Source organism: Strigops habroptila, chromosome Z (assembly GCF_004027225.2).
Source record: "Strigops habroptila isolate Jane chromosome Z, bStrHab1.2.pri, whole genome shotgun sequence".
NCBI lineage: Eukaryota > Metazoa > Chordata > Aves > Psittaciformes > Psittacidae > Strigops > Strigops habroptila.
In genome coordinates this window covers 60,270,042-60,290,044 of record NC_044302.2, presented here as the reverse complement: position 1 = coordinate 60,290,044, position 20,003 = coordinate 60,270,042, and the positions used below count along the sequence as shown (strand labels likewise).

The window sequence follows — 20,003 nt, the reverse complement described above, 5'->3', positions numbered from 1 at the left end:
TTGCAAAGAGTAAAAGGGTCTCTGATAAGTCTTGTTTGCTTCTGGTATTTGTTTTAGTTCTGGGAGTTCCTGTTGCCTTGCAAATCATAGCTTTTTTTTTTTGTTTGTTTCAGTTGTAAGAACATGAGGTTATCTATCCAATCTCAGCAGAGATTAGCTACAACAGGAAAAGAAAAGGAGAAATGAGGGGCAGATGCATGAATTAATCAGGGTTACTTTATCAAATGTACAGCATCCATCAAGCAAAAAAAGGAAAAAATATTATCTACTATCTCTTGATGCTACTTATGAGTCCTTTGGGATTTAAAATTGTTGTTTTAAGATTACAACTCCTTGTAATCTCTTCTTTGCTCTAACATCTATCTCTCCCTTGTTATTTATTAATTTAGGTGGTATCAGGATATTTTGAATGTTGAGACATATACATGTCACAAATATGCAGCTCCGTTCTGAAAGATTATTTCCTGAAAACCAAGCCTACAGGCTGAAAGTGAAGCACGTTGGAGAAACATAATATCACTTACGAACATTTAAAGTAGAACTTCAGTGTGAAATATTTGTATATGCCAAAATTATTCTTGCTTGTGTTTTGCAACTCGAAAGTTTTCCTGCTCTGCAGATACTCTGTAAGTGAATGTCAACACCTTGCACATGCAGTGAACACTTGTAATCAACAGACTGATCTTTCAAATGGGCTGTGTCTCAGACCACAGGCTATTCAGTACTATCTGTTGAAAGAAATCGATGACATTCAAACTGGAAGTATCCTTTGTGAATACCCCTTTTGAGAGATACAAGGAAGGACATTAGGTCACATTAGTGCGCGCTTTTAGGAGCTAATTTACAAAAAGTAACTTAGTAAAGTTATTGAGTTATAGAGTTGTCAGGTGCTCAAGATAAAAATTAGCCCAGACAAAGCAAAAAACCAAGTACAAAACTGGAGAGCACAGAACAAGCAGTAGCCTGACTGTAATCAGAATAGAGCAAAGTGCTCTTCAGCTTCCAGCCCAGGAGGAGCTTTCATTGCCAGAAGGAATGGTACCTGCTGCTGATAGAAGAGCAAAGGGACCTCGGGAACAGTAAGCCCTGTGAACTAAACTTTATTTATCCCTTTGCTCTCCATGGAAGTACAAATAAGAATGAATAAAAAACACACAGGCTTCATCTCTAAGCCAACTCAACCCATCTCTGTGCAGAGATGCCTCCTACCGAGTGACAGGGCCCATGTTTGAGGTGGAGAGACCCTACTTAGCTTGTATAGCCAATTGTGTACCAATACTTGCCTATGCAGTATTTACTTGTGGCATAAAGCTAGGTACATGCCACTGGAGAGTCTCATCAAACTTGGATGTTTGATCTATCAAATCTCAGCTTTTCTTTTTTGCTAGACAAGATCCTAAATGTTTTAACAAGAAAGTGTTTCATGAACTGCTAACGGAATGACAAACCTCCAAAGAACAGAGAGGAGAAATGAAAGAATATTGAACTTACTTCTAAATACTTTTGCTAGGTTTTTGAAGCCGTGTTTTATGCCATTATACAATGCCATCAGTAAAACTGATCATCCTAACAAGTCTAAGTTCTGTATGTACACATCAAAAGCATAACTAAAATCTTCACAGCTACTTCTGTATGTACGTGTGTACAGGCATGACATCTTTCCAAGTAGTCCCATTTGAGTAAGACAAACTCCTATTTGAGATAACCAGTACGTGAGTTGCTCGTAGAAAGACAGGTTCAAAACAGAGATTGTGTGCTCTCATATGAATGAATATGAAAAGTACAGTATCTTTTCTATGAAGGCTTATATGAAAATTCAATACGACAGCAAAATACTAAGAAATTAAAATATGATTTTAAGTATTATTTCTTAATTTTTTTAATGTCTTCTACAGGGTTTGTAGTTTTCGCCAAATAAACTAATTCTCAAGTAAAACATAGATGTGTGTTTTCATGTGAAGTCACCTGATACAAGAACTAATGAAGTGTAAAAATTCTGCTCCATTAAAATGGCTTTTTTACAGCTCTCTCCTCTCCTCTCCTCTCCTCTCCTCTCCTCTCCTCTCCTCTCCTCTCCTCTCCTCTCCTCTCCTCTCCTCTCCTCTCCTCTCCTCTCCTCTCCTCTCCTCTCCTCTCCTCTCCTCTCCTCTCCTCTCCTCTCCTCTCCCCTCCCCTCCCTCCCCTCCCCTCCCCTCTCCTCCTCTCCTCTCCTCCTCTCCTCTCCTCTCCTCTCCTCTCCTCTCCTCTCCTCTCCTCTCCTCTCCTCTCCTCTCCTCTCCTCTCCTCTCCTCTCCTCTCCTCTCCTCTCCTCTCCTCTCCTCTCCTCTCCTCTCCTCTCCTCTCCTCTCCTCTCCTCTCCTCTCCTCTCCTCTCCTCTCTCCTTTCTTCTTTTTGCACTAGTTATGCAAACTAAAGGACAATAGTGAATCTTTAACTTCCTGAAAGAAAGTTTAAGACCTCTCCCTGAAAAAGGCTTTTATGGAAATATTGGAAGAGTAATTAATGTAAAAAAGGAAAAAAATCTTGCTCCTTTAATTTGAAAGGCTTTAGAAGAATAGTTCTACCATCACACATGTCAATTGAAAGGTATAATAATTTTAAATACAATATGTTTCTGTATTACACAATTGTTAGGCAGTACAAAGGTGTGTGTAGAATAGGGGTATGGCAGTGAAATATGGCAGCTGTCACTCCAGAAGCAGAAACACTGCCAGTTTATTCCTCAGGCCAGGGTGAAGTGAGTGGAAAACTTACTCATCCAAAAGACATTACCCTTTCAAGCGTGGTTGCTCATCATCTACTGAGTCACGTTTGTTTTCACGCAGATCACTCTCAATATTGATGTATTCATGCTCCTGGAAAAAGATCAGTGCCCAGGCTGTGAGAGGGGTGCATGCTTGATAAGCAAGGTATAAAACCCCAGATCCCTGCTGGCAGACGGCTGAAGCAGTCTCAAGGCTTTCCCATCTGCATTGAGCACTCAGCTGCAGCTCTCCTGTTTGCCACCAGCACTGTGATAAATGTTAGGCAAGCCCAGTGGTTAGACTGTGGCTGTGAACTTTCCCAAGCCATCCACACCATTTTGAAAGGGGAAATAAAGGCAGGGGGGAAATACCAGTGTTACTGAGAGCTGAAGAGGGCATCATACAGACTACCACTGCATACACACCAAAAAGCGAGAGCTGCAGGTAGGGGTGGTAGAGCTGTCAATTAGCCAGCTTGCCCAGCACCTCCTACTGATGACCCCTCTTTTCGTTGCTTCTCTTTTTGCAGAATTTTAATATGGTGGAAATTTTATACATGGAGAATGATTGAATTGGGGGGGAGGGGAGCTTAGTGTTTTAAAATTTTAACTAAGCCAATAAATCTATTCTTACGAAAAGCTGCTGAGAAAAGGTAACAGGTAACAATCCTTTAAAGAGAGCTATCATCCATTTGCTAGCTTTGTAGCAGAAACTTGACATTTTCGTCAGAACATTGGTTTTTACTACCAGAATCCACATAAGCCTGGCTGCATTATGGATTTTGAACAACTACAGCTTGACCTCCACCATGATAGATGACTGTCCTTGGGGCAGCTAGGAACAGCACAGCCCCTGAAGCCACTCATCACATGCCATGCCTCCCTTGCATTATTTCCCCTGTCCTGGTCCAGAAGGGCAGAGGGAAAGTGCCTACCCCATAGATACACACCTTCACACTTGTGGCAGGGCCCATGGAGGGCGTGGTGACACAGGGTAGGCAACTGTTGGATTCAAAGGAAGCAGCATAACCACACATCACCCTTGAGCCACGCTCCCACCTCCTTGTTTTAATGCTGTGCCAGGGCAGCATGACCAATGGCTTGCCCTTGGGTGTCCCACCAGCACCCTGGTGATGGCAGACTGTTTCCCTGAACTAGTGGTCTTGTCCTGCCCTCTGGAGGGGACCTGGCCTGCTGCGCCCAGCCAGTGGGAGTGGTGGCAGGCTGCAGGTGAGCTTGCCTTTTCTTTTTCTGTCACTATCATTTGTGCTAACAGCATTCCCCAAACTGATGTGTGAAGCAAGGCCCACCATGGACCTTGCCTTGGCCCCTGCCTTCCATCTGGCTCTCCTGCTGCAGATGCCACCGAAAGTCCTAGAAAACCCTAAGTTAGTTCCTAGTGAGAGACTTGAACAAGCTCAAAGGCAAAGATAATGTAAAATGAGTAACAAAAATGTTGCAGAGGAGTATGTACGTAGAAGCTGCTACTCCTTCCCCTTGGAGAAAGCTCAGCGTAACACGGACCGGAGTCTCAAGTCCTCTTGACTGCAGTTTTTGGAGGAGGAAAGGGGGTGAAAGTTATGTAGCTTTCTGGAACTGCACTGTAACTTGTGGCTGCATTTTCACTAACCTAAATTTCTGTCTCTTTTTGGTCTTGACTGTGAAATAAAACAAACCTGAAAAATGTAGATGCTGCCAACAGGGAGCATTCTTCTCAGTGGCTGTAGGAGGTGGGCTTCTTGCCTGAGGGACACTGAGTGCTGATAGTATTGAAATATCATTTATTCCTAGGCTTAAATTTGGGGTATATTGCATGCAGGTGCTTATCACAGATTTTTAAACCTACATTATGCATTAGGACAGCCCAGCCCTCTGGGTTGAAGAGCCATGCTTTCACATGTGCAGGCTTCTGCCTCAGCCACAGTATGCCTGAGAAAGGGTCAGTGTGGGTATATGTATCTCTACTACACTTGCACACCTGAACATTTTTAATGGGAAATAGGTTTCTTTGACTAAAACGAAGCTTTAATTGACTGCAACTACTTTTCTCTGTTTTTAAAGTTTAAATCGGTTCCTTTTGTTCTTTTTGTTTTGACATTTTCCTTTTTGTTGTCTTTTGAAGAGGAAGGTATAGGTACTGTCTACTGCCATCCTCTCTGAGGATCTCAGATCCTGGTCTAGATCACTGGAGTCTATGCCAGAACAGTCCAAGTGGTCCTTTCCATCACTGTAAGTCTGGAATCACTTCAGCTTTGGGAGCAGAGGCATTTCTTTTACAACATACCTTTGCTGCCTCTGTTTGTACCAAAAAAACCCCATTGGAAGATAGAAAAGAATATCCACAGCATCAGGAAATCTCTATTTCTTATGTGCTGTTTCGAGGACCATCACCAAACTTGGCAAGTAGATATGATTACAACAGGAGAAAGTACTAGAAGTTTTTCATGGAACTTTTAGGGTATCAGACTGCAACTGGAGTGTGGATTTGAAAATATTAATACATGACACTAGCAAAATATCCGTGGGGATTTTTACCCTGACTTTCATGTCTTCATAGTGAGCTACCCACCATGGTGGCTTAAAAAAATGTACAGTCAAAAGAAATCAAAATGGATGTGTTTCTTATGAAATAATCTGTATTGTATTCTCCTGTTCTTTGTCTGGTCAGTCGTAAGTCAGAGCTGTTGCCTCCAGTTTGTGTTTGTTGAGAAATTTCCCTTATTTTGAATGAATAGGTATTTAATAAAATGCATGCCCTGCCTGAAAGATTGTGTCACTAAATGCAATGTTTGCAGCTTCTCTTTCTCCAACTTCTCATGAAAAAATGCTCTGTATCAACTTGTCATTCATGGTATTCTCTCTGATCACCATATCTGATGCCTCTTTTTTATCTTGTATGAAGCAGTTATGACATTAGAAAACATTTTTCTGAATCCTTCGCATCCTGTCAATTTTCTGTGTTTTTTCCTTATTTCTGAGAACAGACCTCGCTTCCATGTCAGTTTATGAATTTTAAATCAATTTCAGGCTTTCTAAAAATATATATCTTGGAAGCATTATCATAATCAATTGCCGAAATTGAATGTGGGATTTATAAAGTTACATAAGGTTATTTGAAACAAGAAAACAATACTAAACCATACCTGGTTAATACGTACAGTTTTCTTATTTTCTGAATTCTTCATTTTCTGTGAATCGTCTCCAGGACCTTTCATATTTGTAACATCCATACCTTCGCTGTCGCTCTGTGACAAGACCAGAAATTGTATTGATTCAAATCAAAGGCCAAAAGCCTTTTTCATATGCAGTAAGAACTGATTTATACCCTGATGCCTGTGCTTCTGTGTTTTAATTCACCAATACAGGGACCTTGCAACTCAGTGTACAGAGCTCAGATGTTCATGTCCTTGCACTATTACACAAACCTGCATCTGCCGTGGGTGTTGCTTGGGTACTGTGAATCTGCTGTTTTCTTGACCCAAACTCACATGCTTTGCCTCAGCACTGGTTCAAGAAGTTTACAAAGATCTAGCCCTCCCTCCACCAATGGCAGAAGGGCCTATCTGGGCCTTCCCCAGCTTGTTAATACCTTTGCTCCAGTATATATGCTTCTTACGCATATGCAGTAAATATGTATTTTTTAAAAAAGATGTACTTTTACTGCTCTTGGAAACATGTGGAGTACCTTTAAAGAGAGCAGTTAGATTTACTGCATTAGTTCTAGGTGGTATAACCACAGAGTTGAAGACAGCCATAATCAACTCCACTATTTCTACTACTGTTATTATTATTAATATTAGTTTTCTTGTTTCTTTATGCTTTGAAGAGTACATTTTTTCTTTATAATGATCCTTGAAGGGCTGGTTCTTATTTTGGTTTTGTAAGAAAGCTTCTTAAACTAAATGTTAAATAATTTATATCCACAATTGATATAAATTAATAATAAATGCTTCATATTTCAGTGGTTTGTTATGGCAGCAGTTATGGTACAGTCATTTCACTGCGTTTTATTGCACGAAGTATCTCATTACTTACATGCTAATAAAACCACAAAATGAGTATCTGCATTTAGCCTTCTAAGAAAACAATCATTTCCAAATGAACAATGCAAAATAAGCTTAACCATATAAAATTATGGTAAAGGCAGGAATTGGCAGTACTGCTAGACATAAAAGAAATTTTGCCTTTTAATGGAAACATGACCTTACAAGCAACCAGGGCACTTCTCGGTGACATATTCTCCTTAAAGATGTTCTGCCTCTAAACTTCACAAAAAGTTGGTTTCAGTAAAAGTGTTTCTGCAATCTTGTGTGTCTGGTGGAAGAAGAAGGACTTGCATGAAGCTGTTGATTTGCCTGCTGTGGCCCTGATAAACCAGATGCTGATATATCAGTTCCCTTCCTTCTAAGAAAAGAGCGTCTTTGCATTACTTTCAGAGGAAGGTATTTCTTTATCAGAAAGCATCGCTGTTACTCTTTGCCTTCTAACCATGATGTATTAGGAGTCTGCCGTAGCTGTCCCTGCAGTCAACAATGAAAGCCTCTACCGAATGCTCCATAAAGTGCAAAAAAACATTCGTCACAAGAAGCAGTGTTTAACTGTAGCATTGAGATATACTAAAAAAACAGCATAATGAAGATGGAGTGGTACAGTTCTGTAATTGGCATACACACACACACACACCTGAGATAGTCTCTTTGAAGATTTCTATACTTGTTGCTGAGCAAGAAAAAGCAGAGATTTCTCAGGACTTTCTCAGCAAACGTGAAACCCAGTAAGCATCTACAAAACAGCTGCTGTCTACAAACAATGGAAGTACAGAAATTGGAAGAAACCTCTTAAAGTCACTTTGTCCAACCCACTGCTCAACTGCAAAAACTACATAATTTCTAGAAAAATTAAAATATATGAATGTATGAGTAATGTAGCAGAAAACTAGTAAGAGCATGACATGACTGATGGAACTCTAAATAGCCCACACTGCAGAATCATAGATTTGTGTTATTTTCTGCAAGCACAAACCCCACTCATTTCAGCTGATCATACCACATTTCTGGTATATTCCAGATTCAGTAGAAACTGGCTAATTATTATTGATAACAGGTTAACTTCAGTAAGAGACTACTTCTGTTGAGTAAAACAGCCACTAAATGCCATGAAGCCGAGTAATTTTCTTATATTTCATAGCATTCTCAAAATACAATTCTTGAAGTATATGTACGAAAGTATATGAAGAAATATGATTCTTGAAGTACGTCTTCATCCTCTCCTTTATGCATTGTTTTTTATTTTGTTTATTTTATAGCATGTTTTGTTAACATGTTTAATGCATGTTCTTTTAACCCTACCCCTTGGAAAAAAAAAAAAGTTTTTAACTTCTTACAAGAATAGCAACATTATGTAGCAAATAAACCCACCTATTCCCTTTTCCTGCTTTTGTAGAGTCTTTCTGAGTTTGCTGAAGGAACATCACACGAAAATGTCAATCTGCCTGTGTTTATCATCTGCTGTTGCAGATTTCTACCTAAGCACGCAGCCAGAAAGCTTCTACCTCATTTGCACAGTATCCTTTTCCACCTTCCTGGAAATGTCTGTAGAACAAAACACCACAACAGAAAATGGGAGTTCAAGCCTTGGGGACTATAGCTAGCACAGCCCTGATATGAGTACAGGCCAGATCCAGCAATATGCCATGTCACTTCTACACCTCCTCAGTCTGTAGTGTCATAAGGAAGCAGGAAGTTAAAAACAAGTAAGAGGAGTGTGGAGGGGAAAATTCTCTTCCCGTTAGGCTACACTTGAAATATTACAGAATCGATCCATCTGTTTTGAATGTTAACAATATGAAAAGTATTACACAGTTGAGGTTCTGATTTCACACTCTGCTGCACTTTCAGTGGTTGAAATTTCCTGCTTCTAAAATGTTTGATTAAATGACAAGGGCATGGGTACTTGAAAGTGAAGTGCTCTTACAATGTTTGTTTAGTTCCCTCTAGATGAGGAGTTCATTTGCCAAGTCTTTTTGCACCACTACATTCTTCGATCTTCCCTCCTGTGTCCTCCCAGCCTTTTGAAGGAGGGATTGGTTTTGCAAAGAGGGTGTAACTTCTATGGGTTGTGCTTCTAACAACAGCACATGCTCTTAGAGTAGATGGTTTTCCACCCCTGCCAGTTAGTGATGAAAACAGATTGGCTATCAGAGCATTCAGACAGCTCCTTAAACTACTTATTGTTTAAGAGTGGGTCATTACATTAGCTGTGGAGATTAGAATCAGGGTACTTAAGTAACTCAGTGAAAAACACATGTTTCAAAGCAAATGTTTTAAGCTACCATGCTGGATTTCATTGGATTTCAGATTGCATTCAGTCAACTGAAATGAAGCCATATGGTTCACTGTTCAAAACTTTGCTATTCTTTTAATATTCAGTGTAATCGAAGACCATTCATCTCAGTTTTCCCCCATGTACTACCTTTTGATAGTCAGAGTGTCAAAATTCTGAAGCAGTTAAAAAGCATTTTAAATATGGATGAAGAAATTTTTTTATCAATAATCACAGCATTCATAAATTCCCGTCAAATGATAAAATTCAGTGTAAGGGCTGGAGGGATGAATGCTCATTATCCGTGTGTTAAACTACAGTAAATGGGCCGTTGAGACAGCAGATAAGAAACATGTACTGCCAGATTTAAATTCAGCTGGATAAATCTTCATGAGGTGTTTTGAAATGGGTTGTAAATTAGGCTCACCCACCTCTGAGCACACTAGTGTTTTCTTTAAAAGCTTAAGTTGTCAGTCTTGAGTGGGATAGTTGGATAGTATCCTGAAATGCAGGATAAACAAGTTTAAATGATAGACTGGCAAAAGCTGGCCATAAAAAAAAGAAATATGAAATCCATTTGCTCTCAGAGCAAGTAAAATGCATTAGAGGCAGAAAGCAAAAGCCAGAAAATATAAAACAGGAAAAAAGATCTGCACATTCCTGAGAAGATAAAAAGATGCACATGACCCCCGCAGTTAATGGCATTCAAAACATCCATTGGTGGCAAGCAGGAACACAATGAGGATGACAAAGACAAGAATCCTAAAAACTTTTTCGCAAGGAATGTTTACTTAACCTGACAGGAAAAGAGCTTAAAGGTATGACTAATTTTCACTGCTTCCTGTAAGAGGTGAGGTAGAATGTCACAGTTAAATTATTAAAAAACCAAACCAAAACCTAAAAACCAAAAAACATGGCTTTAGAAAGCAAGTTTCAAAACGTGGAAAAGGACTGCATACTTTCCTTTGTGTATCTGATGGAGTTACGCAATGCAATGCTTTCCTAATTTCCAAGAGAAATTACAACAACTATGCAAATGAAATGTAAATTCTTAATAGTGTCTATAGTCTTAATTAACCAACCAGATCAAAGTACCTAGGAAGTTCTGAAGAATGGAGATAAACACAGAAATATATGGAATTTTTTATGAGATGTTATAAGCTTGTTTGAATGAAATGGAGTACAAAAGCTGCATATGTTATGGCAGTACCAATGTCCTTATGTAGCATGAGTAAAAGGCAGAATTTTAAAGGGCATCCTTCCTCACATCGGTTTCTTAGGAGCATGGTGTGCTCTGCTACAGAAACAAGTACTGACTGTTTAATGCATCATAACACTGACAATAGGGGGCCATTGAACAATAAATATTTATTAGCTGTTACCTTCCCCTTGCATTGTATTTATTTTATGTTTATTTCTGAGTTCCTTTTAAAAATCAGGGATTTTTTTCATCCCACCTACCATTCCTTTTCATGAGACAGCTCTTATCATTCCTTGAGGAAGAAGTGTGAGTTGTTGTTTAATGTCATCATTAGCAGAGATCTGAATCATCAGAACTGCTTAGGTAAAATCTTTGCCTCTTAAATGACGGCTATACACAAGCTAGGTAAATCCAGTCTCAGTTTTAGGATTACTGTTAACTGTCACAGGCTTTCTGAGTAGGAAATTCTGTGTCCAACAGTAATGATCCTCCAGCTGGTGCCATCAGGGAGAAGTTAGCTGAACCACATTGAATGCAAGAGGCACAATAGTGTTTCTACACATTACATATGACATTATTATAGATATAGATACAGAATGTATTACATTGGCAGGTAGACACTAAACATGGACAATCTTTGGAATAGCGATGAGAGTCTGAAGATAAAGGTTTAGGTTCCTTACATTGCATGACATAATTTAAGCTGATAAAAATTATTAAACCCCTGAATGTCTCTGTATAAACAGTGTGGCAATCTGTTGATTCTAGCCTCTGTGATGCAGTGAAAATCCTGTATCACTAGAAAATCCTTCTGTGTGGATGTGTGTGTTCAAATATCAATAGGCAATGTGAAACTGAGAACTGCTCAAATAGTTATCCCACTCTGACCAATTGTATGGCTAGTCAAAGGCAGATTACTCTGTATTCAACCTCTTCATCCGATTTAGAGCCCCCTCACAACAGAAGGCACTCCCATTCTTGACATAATAAATCTCCAATATGATCCTTCATCCATCATTTGTTAGCCTTGAGCTGCTTTTTTATGTTGAAAGCTGTTTCTTTAACTTGTTTACGTTATAAAATAAACTACCTAACCCAGGTTTACTTTGTCCCTGTCTTATTTTTTCTGTCTCTTTGTGTGTTAATCATTAAATGGCTCAGGTACATCTGAAAGTACCTATGGAGTGCAATCCCACATTGCACTACAAATGGTTTAAATTAATCCCTTTCCAGAACACTTCTGTATTTTGTGGTTTAGGGCAGATACTCATTGCTTGATTCTAGAAGACACTGTATGTTGAAGGAAGAAAGCATTCAATCTTTGTGCAAGAAAAGTTCAAATAGGAAAAAAACCATGAGACTGTTTTCTTCTCAGTGGCTTCTCCTGTGAAGTGATTTATTTTTCTATAAGTAGAAGTTTACCTATTTCCTTCTATGTCTTATCTTCTCTAGGAAGCAACTTATATGTTAAGTCAGAGAAAGACAGTGTAAGGGTAAATGTGAAGAATTTTATGGTGTTCCATGAAACAAAAGTAACCAGAAAACCTGATTCAGGCCTCAGGTTTCATTGCTGGACAGTATTCCTGAGTGACATTTGAATTATTTAAATAGGAGAGGATATGCAGACTCTTGCAAACCTCTGCAGTGGGCAGGAAAGGAAGCACCTGGGTTTCCCACATATTGCCCAGGTGAGCTAGCTGCATAAGGCAGTGGATTAACCTGAATCATTTCATTGTGCTCCACAAACTGCTGAGGAAAGAGATGGTTTTCAGTTTAGGTACTGAGATTCTGTGGGTAGGGAGGGACTTCTTTCCTTCAAGGGTTTGAAGACAGAGACTTTGGAAGCTGACTTCGCTATCTTAGGCACACATTTTGTGTGAAAAAGCAGCAAGGATGAAGCCCTCTCCTATCACATTCACTAGAACTGAGGGATGCTCAAGTTCAAATTGATTTTGGCTATCAGCTCTGAAGCACAGGTGCGTTTGGGGGTGCTTTGATACCCAGGAGAATGCCCTAACCACTGGGCTATCATGTTTTAAGAGAGTTCTCTCTCTGCTCTTGAAGCTGTCCCACTTAGCATGAATTATGAACTGTTGACTGGAGTAGGGATTTGACCCTAACTCCCTTACATTCCACAAATATTCCCTGACCGGCAGATTATCAGATCAATCTATTGCTTGGGTGTCTCTATAGCCCAATGAATAAATATTCAGAGTGGTTGAATGTTGCTGGTGTTACATAATATTCCACGTGCTTGGCATCTACAAAGACCTTTCTGTGTTATTTGAATAGTGTCTGGCTGATATTCACACCCACTATGTGCTACTCTTCCTGCTAGCTGAGCTCAGGGGCAGCGTAGGGATCTGAAGCTGCAGGGGAGAGCAAGGGGTACTTTGCTAATGCAGGGCTCTTTAGAGCCACTGTCTCTTCCTGACCTGTTCTACTTTCAGCAACAAGTGCAGTGAACCAGCCTGGCTGTGGGTTCCCTGCCTTTATTCTGATTAAAGTGCAGGGATGCTGGGCACTGAGAAACATAATTAACTTCTTAACAGTTTTTTTTTGGTGCTTCCATTTTTGAAACCTGCTTTTTTTAAAATCGTTGTTAACATTGCTTTATACATACAATACGCAGAACCTTCTGGATTACCTCCTTACCTCCTCTCTGCACTCTTCTTGGAAGCAGGAGACAATTACAGTTATTTTATGCATGGAAGAAAGAAGATATGCCACGTGATTACATGAATATTTTTCTCGTATTATTAGTGTTGATTTGATGAGATATATGTCTGCTGCATAATGATGACCTCTTCTTCAACAGAACTGTGAATTACCTATCCTCATGAAAAAGCAACAACTGATACAGCAGATGGGAGAGGTGGATGAGCTAGATGTGAGGTACATCAGCCTATAAAATATTACTGAGGCTTTTCAAAGACACTGGTATACCAGGCAGCAGAAGAGCAGTAAGAGGAGCCTACTTGAATGTGTCGATTGTGCTCCAGCCTTGCACTTTGGCAGGGTATCAGTGCAAAGCATGTTGGATGTTGTAAAATACCTGCAGGCAGAAGCAGAAATTGCATCTTTTTTTCGGGGATTGAAGTAAGCACTGTGCATTGTTTGTAAGTCCTTCCACTTCCCACAAAGCAAAAGAAACCATGCTTACCTGGAAGGCCAAATTGTGCACTCCTGAGTGATCATGGGTGGTATCCTTCAGCTCCATGTGTATAGCATGGGCAGGAGAGCTTTCGGTGAATGTTGAAAGATACTTGCAGCACAGGGAAACGGCAGCCAGCACCTCGTTAATCCATCCACAGGTCGGCGAGTATCACTTGAGGTCTGGTTAGCTGGAGGCACTTTCAGGTTGCTCTTGCTCACTCGGGGCTCCACCTTCTCACTCCCCTGGCACAACCTCTTTTGGCCAGCGTGGGAAACTGCATTCAGTGTTTCTTGAGACAAGAGGGGAGAACTCCTGCGAGCCCCAAGAGGCCGATATATCCCTGGGTGATCCCAAAGGCAAAGGTGTGTACTTATATGACACACATTTGGCTTTCGGCACTTGCTTGGGGGAAGATCTTCCACACCCAGATCTTTGAGAGGTCAGAGCAGTTTTTGTCTTTTTTTACAGCTATTCTCAAGTTACAGTTTCTGTGATGTTATCATGGCTCTGTTTTCACGGTGGTTAGGGGCTTCATCTAGCAGGAGAAAACAATGGAAAATGAACAACTGCCATTCCTCCATAACAAACACTAGTTTAGCATTTTCAGATGGCATGTCAAATCTTATGGCGCAGGGTCGTTTGGATGTCTGTCCTCAGATTACTCACTTTTAAAGAAGAGTTTTCTAATACTTTCCAGGCTTCCTATTTGCAGAATGGCAAAATTATGTTCTTAGAACTGTCAGTTGGGTCTCCTACGCACGGTTTTGGTTGGTTTTGGACTTTGTCTTTACAGCTTGTTCTGCGTAAGTTCACTGGAAACAGTAGCACCATTATAGAAATTTATGTCAGAATTTGAAAGAATATAAATTTTGTCTTTCAGGACAACAAAAATGAGGGAATGTTTTATTTCTCTGAAATACAACAACATATAGTTTTGTACACATTAGGTGCCTGAATTTGTAACTTCCTGCATGCAGTTTGTAAATGTCATGAGTTTTGTGTGTGATAAAAGGCAAAAAATTACACCCTGTTTTAGGAATACAGACAGAATGGATTAGCGTGACTGAATATATTCTTGGAAATAAAGAGTAGTTACATGAAAAAAAAGAAGATGCATCCTTCCAACTATGCTTATTATATTATAAATCATATAGTTGCAATATATGATCTCTGAATCTCATAACTGTTGCTCAAAAGAGAGACTAGGGTTTTATTTCTTGTTTGGGTTTTTTTTTATTTTTCTTTTTTTTTTTTTTTTTTTCTTTTTAGTAAGGAGCGCAAAACTTTTAATGATATTTTCTGGTTTTCAGTGTTCAGAATCTTTTTTGATGCCCCAGGTTTTGAAATCAGCTATTTGTATTTGCCCTGTGAGTAGAGCAATTTCTGTGACTAATTGCTTCTCTTTGCACATTAATCGCCAGCAAAAATAGCTGCAAAGCTCTTTAGCAAGTTTGATATAATTGTCTGCTGATTACTGCATACCTCAGCTGTTTCTCTCTTCCTTTCTTCCTTTTCTCCTCTTGCCAGTTTTGGACATGCTTTTTTACTATCACAGTGAGAAGGCAGAGGAAACTAGACAGTGAATCATTTTCAAATCAGCCTATGCAATGTTAAAATCTGCAATGTGCATTTGCATGGATGGGAGAAAGTTCTATCCTGGTAACTATGCCAAGACACAAGTGTTTTCTGCTAATGTTCCTATTCTTCTGACAACTTATTAGATAATTTTAAAAACTGGTTTTCTCATTGAAAAAATACAGAATAACACTGACTCGATCATTTCAGTGCAAAGTTTCCTCCTCTGAATTATATTTTATGTTAGGAAACTCAGAAGATACTGAAAGCAAAGCCAATACACATTCAAGAGAAACAAATCTTGAACCTACTGTAGAAAACATGAAATATGCCATTTCCCTGTGGACAAAGGACCGTGTCATTAAACAAAAGGTTTACTCACTGACATTTTTTGTTGGGCCCAGCCAACAACCTATTTAATATTTGATTTACAGCAAACCCCTTTCCATTTCAGGTTAGATTAAATGCTTAAATAAAGACATAGACTTTCAAGAAGTGTTATGTCTCTGAAGGATATCACATCCTGCCATTTCAATTGATAAGAAGCCTGAACAACTGTTGTCCACTTATATGATTCCTCCAGCTACAAAAAGGCATTAAAGATCCACACTCTAAATTTTAGGGTGTTTTTACAACATTCGACTAATAGTGCTAGGCTCATCCCACACGTGTTGCCAAAGTTCTATTAATAATAGAGAGAAAAATTTACAATAACCAGAATTGCTGCCTAAGAGAAGCAATAAGAAACTTTATGTTCCTTTCTAGTATTTCTACAGGAACTCTAGACCCTCTTTCTTAGTTAGAGGAAAACCAATCAAAAAGCCTAATTCTTTCACTGAGTTTCACATATAAATTATTTTCTTTTTCCTAGTGTGAATAACACATGCAGAAAGTTTTTTTCTTATTTGGAGACATAAATAAACTTTTCCTGGGTGCTTCTCACTTTCTTTTTTGAATGCTAGAAGATTATGAATTAATTGAAAAAATACTGTTGTTTTGTTTAGCAGACCTCAGAAACTAGAAAGGAAAGAATTTTATTGTATGATACAGCAATCTGGAAAAGAAGATCAATAGCACAATAAGTATGGAAAACTACTTTTTTGATATGGACTAGGGAAATTTTCATTTCAATGTATTGTATATCTTTAAAATTTTGCAGGCAGCTGGAACAGTGAACCACTGTTATTTTATCACATATATGACTGAAGCCTAGAAAATGAATAAATTTGAGAAATACAGATTTTTTTTAAAAAGTTTTCTATGTAACAGTTATTTTATTGGATTATTTCCACATGAGAAGTAAACTCATTTATTCCTCTGAAATTTATTAAGGAAGCAGAAAGCTTAAATATAAGCCAGTCCTGCTTATCCATCTCATGTCTTCTCTATGAAAAAGGTCCTTTCCATATTTGAAAAAACTTGGACCAAATAGACATTCTTTGTCAATATCTATAATCTCCAAGCTGCAGATGTTTGCACTACGGCCTATTCAGTTCTTAGAAACATATTCATTAGGTTACCAAGGAAAAGATAAACTCTAAAACAGTATCACGAGAATAAAGGATGAAGGGAAGAAATTAACTGTCTTGTGGGAAAGAAATACAATTTTGCGAGTGTAAAAATCATCCCTCAACACAGAGTTTTCTTGGAAAATCAAACTTTGGGACTAATTTTTACCAAAGGGGAGCTTTTTCCACCCATCCCCCTCCCTAAAAAAAAAGCAAAAATAAAAATTCCCACCTGCATAACTACTGGAAAGCAGAAAGTAAAAAGTTCTTACCAAAATAAAATGTCTGGAAAGAATCAGAATAGTGTTAAGTTTGGTTAAATGAGGACACAAAGCCTTGAAACTTCATTTTAAAAAATCCTTTACATCTGTACAAAGTGACAGTAAATGCTATTAGAGAAGTAGTACGTGTCTTTTTGTACACTTTGTACAAATGTATATTTTCCATCCCTCATAAAGCATTGGTATTGATCAAACTCTGTTGTTCCTTCATCTGTAGTCTTTCGCTAAGATAGAAGAGAAATTATTAAACTTTTGGAAAATTAGGTAATCTAGTGGGATGGGGATATAAAGACTGGATAGTCCAGCGCATCTGACATATGAAGCATGACATTTAGCCTGTTTGGAATACATCGCATTCTGTCATAACGCATGTTGGAGAATTTGTTTGCTAGATAGATAAATGATGGGGGAAAAACATCATCATTTTCAGAATAATTCTGACTTCTTACCAGATGGACCTTATAAAAATATACTACTCCTACAGTCATGAGGTGGCTGGTTGACCAGATGTTGACACCTTCTCTCCCAGGTTCTGCTATGAGTTCAGTCTTTGGTCCACATCAGTCACAGTCTTTTGCCCAGTAAATCTCTAGCTCTTACTCTGGCGTCTAGCTCTCCTTCTGAGATACTTTTGAAATCTGTTCGTGTGTTTGAGCAGAGTAACTGCTGAGAAAGTTGTTCACTTTCTTGGTTTTCTGTGGCAGAAATGAAACTTTTTCTCTTTTTCCAGTTATCCTAAAGTTGCCCCTTGACAGCAGGGAAACATCAGTGTAAAAAAACATCATGTTTAACAAAAGCCATGAATTAGTGAAGGAAAGACTTCTTGGAAGAAAGACAAGGGCCTTTGACGGCTATTGTGTTTTACCTTGTGACAAATACCCATGTAAGGCTAAGCAGCAGGAATCCTACAGCTGTTGATTCTCAGACATTAGCAGCCACTTCAAGAAAGTTTAAAGAGACTACCCCAAAGGGAAAAGGCTTCCCAAGAAGCAGAAAAAGGATTTTATGTGATACCTTAATCATGCAACACAGGCAAAGTAAAAGAAAATAACACTACATAGGTGCTTCCATTCCACATTTATGTGAATACAAAATGAAAACAAGCAAACAAAGCCCAAACAAAAGAAGAAAGGTATACACTTAAAGGTAATAGGAAGTATTATTTCAAAGAATGCTAATAAGGAAATTACTTAATTAGGGCAGAAAGCTTACCTAGGTTCAATGACTATGTTTCAGAAAGGGTTTTGCCACCTGCAGGTGGGAACTTCTGTGTGAACCTAAGCTCAAAGACAAATGCAATTAGGCTTACAAGGCTTTTGAGGCTTTTAACATCTTATTAATCTAAAATTGTCATATTAATCTAAAAGATCTTCATCAATAGATGGTATTTTGATATAATTCTCTTAATCTAACTGAGAAAAAATGTATCTACTGGTTATCTGTCATTTGGACTGTTTTTTCTAACCTTTTATGCATAGAAATATTACTGGCATCAATCTGTAAATGCCACATGCAAAAATGAGCTGAAATGTTAGCATCACATATTTCCTTTGACCAGTGAGGGTTTTTTGATTTTTTTTTCAATTATTATTATTCTGCTTGCAAATTTATACCTTTTGTATGCTAGAAATCTTTCCAACATAACTTCTAGTCATTGCTCAGACACATGAATAGAACCTACAGTGTAAACACAACTGATTTTGATGGGACAACTGTTGCGGTATGCTTCACACAGGATGCAGTTTATCCCTGGGTATGTGTGCAGGCTCATTAGTTGATTTTTAATTTATAATAATTTTGCCTTTCTGTTCAATGAGATGAAGAGATAGTCAACAAGGTAGCCAATCACTGCACTTGCGAAAATTAGACCTCTGAGACAGAAAGTGAATTAAAGGTAAGTAATGCATACTTGTTGTACTCTCTGTGAAGGTAGATGTGACAAAAACCATGGAAATTAATTTATAATTGTGATATAAAGAGGAAATTCAAGTCTTCCTGTAGTTATAGTTGCAGTGTGGCTGGCACGTACAAGGGCTGTGTATACAAAGGCCGCACCTGTGTACATACCTGGAGTGCTTCATCAGAGGAACTCCCCAGTTTGTCTCTATACAGATGAGTGATTGGACTCATTTGTGACAAATTTCTTGATTAAATTCCTAGCTTGTTTTGTCTCAAAGCAGCTGCCTAAGTTGTACTGGATGTGCTGGATTCCATGTGTTGGATTCTCAGTGGCACTAGGGCTTACCCTTCGGGGTTGAGACCAGTAGGTAGGCACTATGAGCATGTTGAGATGTGTCAGCTAACACCCTGAATAATTTTGGGGGCTCCCCGGGGCAGCTGCTACTGCAGAGAAAGGAGTTGACCAAAATGTGCATAGATAAGAGAATTTGAATAGTAAGTAGAAACTGTTCCTGCATATGGAATAGTAATGGCAAGGTAGGATAGCCTTATGTGCATAGCTAAAATAGATAGAATATGTTTCATAGGTACTTAAAACTAGCCCATAGCAACGGATCATGCACATGCTGGAGTAGTCGTTCTGCTAATAGGACTGAGAAGGACCACAGTTTGCGGAGTCTCATCTGATCCAGTGAAGATGCTATTACAACACTTGCAATGGGAGTCCTGCAGCATCCACATGGTGACAGACAGCCCTGTTTGAGACATTCAGTTGCCCACGTAAGCATTACCTTATCTATGCGAGAGATCACAATGAATTATTTTTGTAACTAGCACTCTGTCTGTGAATGTGTGTACAGCTCAGGGAGTCTTTCTTCTGAAACAAAACCTTCTGCTGTAAAACAATATAAATTCATTCTACTTGTTTAAAAGTGAGGTCAGAGTCTGACAAGTTTTGAATATTTCAGTGTTTATTGTATCAATGTTAGTTCCTGTTATGATCCAAACATTAATACTTGCCTACTTCCTGAAGTGCTTCTACAAAAGTAAACAGAGGCGTCCTGCTCTGAACTGCCAATGCAATATAAACTCGAGTATGGTACTGACCTTTGATCCATAGCAGCACAAATAAACATTTTTCTTATGATAAAATATTTCAAAAGGACTGGAAAGAGCACAGTCATGGATCAGAAAATTGAAGAACCTGACCAAAAGTCCTGAAACTATTTAGATATCTGTCTACAAGGAAAAGCTATACATACAAAAAACACTTATTGTTCTGTGTGGTTATTGCTTCCTTGAAGCACTTAACAGTGCT

At 38.7% G+C, this 20,003-nt stretch overlaps 1 protein-coding gene across 1 annotated transcript in view; it reads right to left on the bottom strand.

Annotated features, from left to right (window-relative positions):
* The window catches only part of SLC28A3 (solute carrier family 28 member 3), a 42,011-nt gene extending 28,526 nt beyond the window's left edge, over nt 1-13,485 (bottom strand). Inside the window, exons 1-3 of the mRNA XM_030470558.1 lie at nt 13,429-13,485; nt 5,887-5,988; nt 2,773-2,855 (exon numbers count right to left, since the gene is read on the bottom strand). Of these exons, the coding sequence (XP_030326418.1) occupies nt 2,773-2,855; nt 5,887-5,988; nt 13,429-13,485 (242 nt within the window). The remainder of the gene's footprint in view (nt 1-2,772; nt 2,856-5,886; nt 5,989-13,428) is intronic.
* Nucleotides 13,486-20,003: the final 6,518 nt, after the last annotated feature.